The sequence below is a fragment of the Plutella xylostella genome, chromosome 6, assembly GCF_932276165.1.
Source record: "Plutella xylostella chromosome 6, ilPluXylo3.1, whole genome shotgun sequence".
Classification (NCBI taxonomy): Eukaryota; Metazoa; Arthropoda; class Insecta; order Lepidoptera; family Plutellidae; genus Plutella; species Plutella xylostella.
In genome coordinates, this window is record NC_063986.1 from 53,568 (window position 1) to 61,428 (window position 7,861).

Consider the following 7,861-nt stretch of genomic DNA (forward strand, 5'->3'; position numbering starts at 1 on the left):
ATGTATATTCTGAAGCACCCTTCCGATGACGTTTGATCATTGTGGCGTTAGTTGGGTTTGTTCAGGAACTCGGGACCATTCTACTTCGATGCTCGGGACCTCATGCAGTAGGTATGTGTACCATCCAGCTATGGAGGTTCCTAATGCGTAAGTGGAATCACGAATCATGAATATTGTCGACTCAAGTCGGTAGAATAATATAGTACTTACTTATGACATCTACGCCCCTATCGGAAACGTTAGCAACTAATAAAACACAAACAAACTCAAGTGTCAGCCCTCGTATTCTATTAACTACCAGATACATTATTAAGGTGTAAATAAATGCGTGAGAAACCTTCATACATACCTATACAAATACATAGCTTAAATTGGCACTCGTGCTGGAGTCTCGTTTTCTATAACCTAGGTACTTATCAGGGAGATAAGCAAGCTTTACTAAAACTAGGGATGTTTCCTTCAGATTTCATGGTCATATTCCTGTTCATACGTCCTGTAAGTTGAAAAAAGGTGAGGAGTACAAAAAAACAGCAATTGTTACTGGAATAAAATGCAGCATTTTATTTTCTACAGTCACGAAGCTCTTCCAAAATACCTACTAAGTAATTATTTAAAATAAAAAAAAGTTTTGAGATTCCTTCACAAATAAAAAAAACAGTAGGTGGGTAGATAATAATATAGTCGAGTCAGGTAGAATTTTACAAAGACAACAATTCAACATACTTAATGCTGGTAAGTATGTTATTATAACAATAGATTATACTTTCTTAGAAAGATTTATTATAAAAGTTAATAAGTAATTAATTAGTAAAGAAAAAGTAAAAAAAATATCAATCCATCTAATCTATTCAACTCGATTTCGTCAAATACATAAGTAGAATGACTAGAATATGAGAATGACGAAATATCTTACTATGAATTGGAACGCATTCTGGTATTTGCTCCGGTTATGTACAATGTATAGGTAACCTACCTAACAACTTCAGGTTCAGATATCTATATAGATTCGGAATATCATCTTTATAAACGGAAAACCTCGTATAAACTAATTTATTGCTGCCAAAATGTTCTTATTATACCTACTAAACCTTGTTTCACGGGGAAAGATATCTGATACAAACAAAAACTACCCTTATTTGAATGTGAAAAGGGTTCTGTCAGATGTCTTTCCCCCTGAAACAAGGTAAAACTTAAATCACTAATAAATTGTGAACTCAAATAAGAGATTTTAATGAGATTCGAACACTGCAGTCTTTTATCCTCGCACCTTATCCTTATAATAATTTCAGTTCACTGTTCTTGCAACGTGGCTCACACGAGGTATATTATGTAAAAGTGGTCACTTCAATTCATCAAAATTATCACTATGGTAAGTTCAGCTCAGTTTTAAAGAGACAATTAATTGTTGTTTGAGAGCTTGCAAATGCAATATTTATAAGTGTAGCAGCACGGCGGTGGCTCTAGGCCAGCTTGTGGGGCTGGTTGACCAGCAGGCCGTCTGCAGTGAGGGTGGCCTGCAGCCCCGCCCCCGGTGCCCCCTGCTTGGGGTCGCTCAGCTCCGGCAGCCGGTCGTCGAACGCGCGCTTGAGCGCCGACACGTCCTGCGGGGGCGCGGCGGGGGCGGGCGCGGGGGCGGGGGTGCGGCGCGGGCGCGGCAGGGCGTAGCGCAGCTTGTCCCAGAACCAGGGGTCGCCCACCTTCACGTACGTGTTGGTCTCGAGGTAGGCGCGCAGCTCCGGCTCCAGCTCGCGCACCGGCACGTCGCCCAGCAGCAGCACTACCAGCCCCCCGCCCCCGCCCCCGCCCGCGCCCCCGGCGTGCGCCGCCCGCCACTCGGCGCGCGCCCACTGGGAGCGCAGGTAGTGCGGCGACAGCACCACCACGGTGCGCCGCGCCGCCGCCACGGAGCGCGCGATCTGCGCGGGGATGGGCTCGCCCGGCGTCCAGTCGCGGAAGTGCAGGCACAGGCGCAGCGCGGGCTCCAGGCGCGGCACCAGCTGCTCCAGCACCCACTCCTCGTCGCGGTGCGAGTACGACACGAACACGTCGTACTCGCGCTCGTCGCCGTCGTCCCGGGGAGAGCAGCACGCCAGCCCGCGCGCCGCCGCCCACACGCGCAGCGGCAGCTCGTAGCGGCGCAGCAGCAGCGCGCCCGCCGCCGCCGCCGCCAGCGCCGCGCCGCCCAGCGCCAGCAGCGCCGCCAGCAGCCGCCGCCCCGCGCACGCCCCGCCCGCCGCCGCGCCCGACACCAGCTGCGTCACGTTGCCGCCCGCCGAGCACCGCAACGAATCATAATCTTCCACCTGAATAAAACCAAAAGGAAAATGTTATTTACACGTTAAAATTAGACAGAGAACTAATACAGCCGACAAAACTCTTAAAATGCGCAAGATGAAGCGGGAAGAATGATATATCTATCTTAGGATAACTGACGACGGCCAAAGTATACATTTGATGAGGTGTGTACCTGGCGGCTGATCTGCTGCAGGTAGAGTAGGTCGTCGGCGTGGTCGCAGTCGCAGCGCAGCGGGTTGCCGGCCAGCCGCAGCGACGTGCCGGGTGCCAGCCGCGGCGCCGCCGGCAGCCGGTTGTCGCGCAGGTCGAGCCGCGCGGGCGGCGGGGGGGCGGCTGGCAGCGCGCGCAGGCCCAGCCCCGCCAGCGACAGCGCGCGCGCGTGCGGCGGCAGTGCGGGCCACGCGGCGGGCGCGGCCGTGAGCCGCAGCGAGCTGTGGTTGAGGCCGTAGTCGCGCGGCGCGGGCCAGGCGGCGGGCGCGGGCGCGGCGCCGCACGTGAGCTCCAGCGCGGCGCCGGCGGGGCGCAGCGCGCAGGCGCAGGCTGCGGGGCACGCGGGCGGCGGCAGCGCGCACTCCAGCAGCTCCAGCGGCAGCGCGGCCAGCGGGCGGCCCCGCAGCGCGGGCGGCGCGGCGCACGCGTCCCCCAGGCGCAGGCGTGGGCCGCCCCCCGCGTCCCCGCCCCCCGCGCCCCCGCGCACGCGGCGCAGCAGCTCGTGCGCGCGGCAGTCGCAGCGCAGCGGGTTGTGCTGCAGCAGCGCGGTCACGCCGCTGGGCGCCGCGCCCTGCAGCGCGCCCGCCAGCGCCGGGGACAGCTCCACCACGGAGATGTTGTTGTACCGCAGGTCCACCTCTATCTCAGCGCTCAAGAAGTTCAGATCCGCATCCTGGATGAAAATTTGATTAGATTAGTCTTTACAACTTTTGCCAGATAAGAGTTATCTGAGGAATAAATTTATGTTGTCGCATGTCAACGTTTGTATTAGACAGTGACAGCAACAATTTTATTCCTTATGTGACTTGATAACTTACGGTAAGTTCCTGTATTTGGTTGTGTGAGAGGTCGAGGTGGCGCAGGCTCAGCAGCGCGAGGCGCAGGTCGGGCGGCACGCGGGCCACGCGGTTGCGCGCCGCGTGCAGCCGCGCCAGCCCCGCCGGCAGCGCCAGCCCCGACCCCGCGCCGCCAAACCCCGCGTACACCTCGTCCGCCTCACCCCCCGCCCCCGCGGCCTCCAGCGTGAGCCGGTTGCCGGAGAGCCGCAGCGTCCGCAGCGCCGCCGCCCCGCGCAGCGCGCCCGCGTGCACGGCCGACAGACGGTTGTCGCACACGGACAGCTCCACCAGGGACGACAGACCGGAGAATACGCCGCTGGAGAGAAACAGAAACGGGTTAGCGACAACTTTTAATATTGCTTAAGCTTGAATTATAGTAAAGCTCTAAACTGTATTATGTACTTGCTCACTCTATGGCCTAAAGGCCACAGTCGGATTTCCGGCTATGAAAGATATTTGTCTAAAGCTGCGTACAGATCGGCCAAACGAACGCCAACGAAAGGGTTTCGTTGACCTTTGTTGCTACAATCTGCCCTGTATTATGTATGATAAATATCCATCGTTGGGGCGTTCGTTGGGCGTTCGTTGGCCCGGTCTGTACGCAGCTTAATACTTGATGGTTGTGAACATAGAACAACGCGGACTCGGGTATACTCAATGGTTTTGAACGAGCCGCATGTCGTTTATTTAAATAGTAAGCGAGTCGGACACTGTCGACCTGTCGACGGACTGGACAGGAACAAGGTGTCGACTGTCAACATTGAGTCTATCTGTCTCTTTCTGTCCATATATTGTCAAAGCAAAGCATCAATATACATATTATTATGTATATTTAAGGTGGACATTCCTTTTTGCTACTCAGCGGTCTTATAATATGTAGGTATCATTGACTTATATATTACTAGGTAGGTATAGAAAAGGATAAACACAATCAAACTGCACACCGTTAGGAAAGGATGAAAATACTTACTCTGGCAACTCCTCGAGTCTGTTTCCGTCAAGGTTGAGTGTGCGCAGGGCGGCGAGTGGCGCGAGGGCGGGCGGCGCCAGCGCGGACAGGTTGTTGCGGCTGAGGTCCAGCGCCAGCAGCGAGCGTGGCGCGCCCAGCACCGGCGGCGCCGCCAGCGCGTTGTCCGCCAGCGACAGGTTGCTCAGCGCCGGCAGCCCCGCCAGCAGCGCGGCCGGCAGCGCGCGCAGCCCGTTGCCGCGCAGCTCCAGCACCTGCAGCGCGGGCAGCGCGCCCAGCGCCTCCTCGTGCAGCTCGCTGGCGCCGGCGCGCCACACGCCCAGTTGTTGCAGCTCCGTGAGGCCGCGGAAGGCGTGCGCCGGCACCGCGCCCAGCGCGCACATGGACACCTCCAGCCGCTGCAGCGCCGGCGCCGCCGCAAACATGTCCGCCCGCAGCGCCGACAGCGCGGCACGCAGCGTGAGCCGGCGCAGCGCGGGCAGGCGCGCCAGCAGCGCCGGCACGTCGCCCGCCGCCGCGCGCTGCAGCGTCAGCGCCTCCAGCCGCTCCAGGCCGGCCAGGTCGGCGGGCTGCAGCGGCGCGGCGGGCGGTACGTCGCGCAGCTGCAGCGAGCTGGCGGCGGCGGCGCCCAGCGCGCGCAGCACGGCGCCCCAGCCGCCCGCCGGCGCGCTGCAGTTGGTGAAGGCGGCGCCGGGCGCGGCGGCGGGCAGGCGCGGCCAGGCGGCGGCGGGCGGCGGCGGCGCGCGGCACGTCACGCGCAGCGAGCGCCCCGGCTCCAGCACCAGCTCCAGCGGCCCGCACGAGTACTCCAGCTGCAGCCCCCGCGCGCACGCGCACCCCGCGGGGCAGCCGCCCGCCCCCGCCTCGCCCCCCGCACCCGTCCCCTCGCCCCCCGCGTCCTCGCTGTCGCCCTCACCCCCCGCGCCGCGCGCCACCAGCGCAACCAGCACTATCGTCCACGCCCAGGACACCCTCATTTTGATGGATTCTACCTACGCTCCTAAACTGAACACCTTCATTTCATTTACCTGGAACAATACAGAAAACTCGCAGTGAAAAAAAGGTTACAAATACCTTTATTAAGTAATTACTAAGTACCTACTTGATTACTTTAATTTTGTATGTGCAAGTATGTTATTCTATTCTATTCTATTCTCTGTGGGGGTGTAAGTACCTGCACCTGGCTCCCTCGAATGGAACCTTTGTGCATATCCCCAAGGTCTAAACTGCCTTCCTAAGCTTGAACCATTTCCCCACCACGCTGGTCCACTGCGGGTTGGTGGGTTCACATACCTAGATGTGCTAGATCTAGATTATGCAGGTTTCCTCACGATGTTTTCCGTCACCGTAAGACCGATGGTATACGTTGTACTTAAGTTAAAAGAACTCATTGGTACATGTCAGCGCCGGGATCGAACCCGCATCTCTGGCGTGAGAAGCGGACGCTTACCCGACTGAGCTACCACCGCTCCTCTCGCAAGTATGTTATAAGTAACTAACTATTTTTAAGTTAAATATCGACCACATTTTTCAAATATACTTACACGAAACGAAAGTTCTATGTTATCGTGTTGTTAATTAACTTATAACTATACTTAGTAGATTTTTATTAAGTACAAGTAATATTAGTTCAATGCCCTACAAGGACACACTGGTTCCAAAACAGCAATAGTACGTACATTGTTAATCGAGGCGTGAAAGTCTTATTTAGTGCCCGAGGCGGGGTTTGTCGCCTGTCGATCGTAGCGAGGGTGCTTATGGACGATGGACTAAATAAGAGGTAGGTACGTAAGTACACTTCATGTGTGTAAGTATAACCAGTAGGTCTGTAATTACAAAAGCACTCTGTGTGGTATAATCTGATGCTAGCTCCTCACTTGGGTGTTTGGATGTAAGCTGTATTTGCCAAGTTTTGGCAAATACGCAAATACGAATAGCCAACTGGGGTGGTTTCTATCGTGATAACTACAAACACCAAAATTAAACCTAGCTATTTACAAAAACCAGGCGCGTCCGCTAGAATCTGTGGTGACTTATTAATTTTTAAATACAAGGTCTCTTCGTAACGTTCAATATCATGTTTTACGATACTGTATACTGTAGACCCATTCATAGCAGTAAACAAAATAAATACTGGTGTTGATGATCAACTTACAGGGTCGATAGTTTCACAAGGCGGAGGCGCGATGTGGCGGAGGGCACTGCTTGCTCCATTCCAGTCTTGACGTCACTCACACTCACTATCTAATCAAATCACTAATCTCACAGAGGAAATTAATGAAGTATGAAAGCTCTTACAGCTTTGTCCACTTCATAGTCAAAAGATAAACAACGAGCACAATCACGATTATTATGTTTTGAGATAGATCAGGCAGCGAACTGTCGGCGCAGTGTCCCACTAACCAGTACCGAAATCCAACTGTTTTGTTGTCCAGTCGGCCGCAGAGCCAGCTACTCGGCCCACGCGCACGGTGGGGGCGGCGGGGGGAGGGGCCGCTGTCTCTGTCACTCGCGGATGTCTCTGTTGCCTCATCTCTACATCTTGCGAATCTTGCGATTCTGATTGATTTGGTTAACAATAGGTAGCGGTAACTAGGTTGGTTATGCTACCTTTATCTTGTATGTTACAGTAAGAAAAGGTAAACTTCATCCTAGTATCCTAAACTAGTAAGTACCTACCTATCACGATCACCAATCCACGAACTTGAACGGTTGGTTCATTGCTATTGCTATCATGTAGAACATAGGAATGTTTGCCCTGTCAAGGTTAACTAACTCGTGTTGATTATGAGAAGTTATTTTGTTTTTTTAAATATGAACATCCAGTAATACTTACCTAGCCTAAGTAAAATTATATGCAATATACAATATACTTATCATTGACTTATATATTAATAGGAACAGATTAATAGGAACAGAGCCAAAAGTTACGGATACAAATTCTACTGGGTTAGAAATGGAGTTATCTACGTTAGAAAAGAAGAACAGAAAAACCCAAAAGCGATCCGTAATTACCACGAACTCGACTCTCTCGTTGGGCCAGCCCCTAAAGACGGGCCATCTCAATAATTATTGTAAGTACATCATTCATGGCAATACATGTAATAATTGTTATTATTTTCCAAATTTTTATGATACGTTGTAAACTTTGTAATTTTAATATTGTTACTCTATCTTCTGTTCCTAACCAAAAACCATTGAACGCCTGCTATGTCATCTGGTCTAACCAATTTGAATTGTTCATAATTTGCCACGAAAAACATGGAGTAAGATGTGAAGCTACTAGCTGTAATTATGCTCGACATACAAACCCAATCTATTATGCTGTTGAGCCACTCAATCTATACATCGCACATTATTTTATTATCTATATATATTATGTATGCAACAGAATATTTTTTATGTACTATATATCTTATGCTATAAACATGTATGTAAGTTTCTTCACCATTCAATATTTCCTAGTGTCAAATTGTCGACATTTTATGCGTGATACAAATTTTTCCAAAATCTATAAACGAATGAACCAATACAGATGGCCACCATGAAT

The 7,861-nt window shown here is 52.4% G+C and overlaps 1 protein-coding gene across 1 annotated transcript; it reads right to left on the bottom strand.

The window, feature by feature from the left end:
- Positions 1-471: 471 nt before the first annotated feature.
- LOC119694203 (protein toll) lies at positions 472-6,834 on the bottom strand. The gene is made up of 5 exons (XM_038120084.2): positions 6,467-6,834; positions 4,315-5,339; positions 3,324-3,660; positions 2,468-3,178; positions 472-2,303 (listed from the first exon to the last, which is right to left on the bottom strand). The coding sequence occupies exons 2-5, from the start codon at positions 5,286-5,288 to the stop codon at positions 1,461-1,463; spliced, it is 2,865 nt and encodes a 954-aa protein (XP_037976012.2). The 5' UTR covers positions 5,289-5,339; positions 6,467-6,834; the 3' UTR covers positions 472-1,460.
- Between the last annotated feature and the right edge of the window lie 1,027 nt (positions 6,835-7,861).

Coding starts and splice junctions, on each gene's coding strand:
- LOC119694203 (XM_038120084.2), bottom strand. CDS start 5,288: ATGAGGGTGTCCTGGGCGTGGACGATAGTGCTGGTTGCGCTGGTGGCG. Junction 3,179..3,323: donor ACCAAATACAGGAACTTACC/GTAAGTTATCAA, acceptor ATTTTCATCCAG/GATGCGGATCTGAACTTCTT. Junction 2,304..2,467: donor TGCAGCAGATCAGCCGCCAG/GTACACACCTCA, acceptor GGTTTTATTCAG/GTGGAAGATTATGATTCGTT.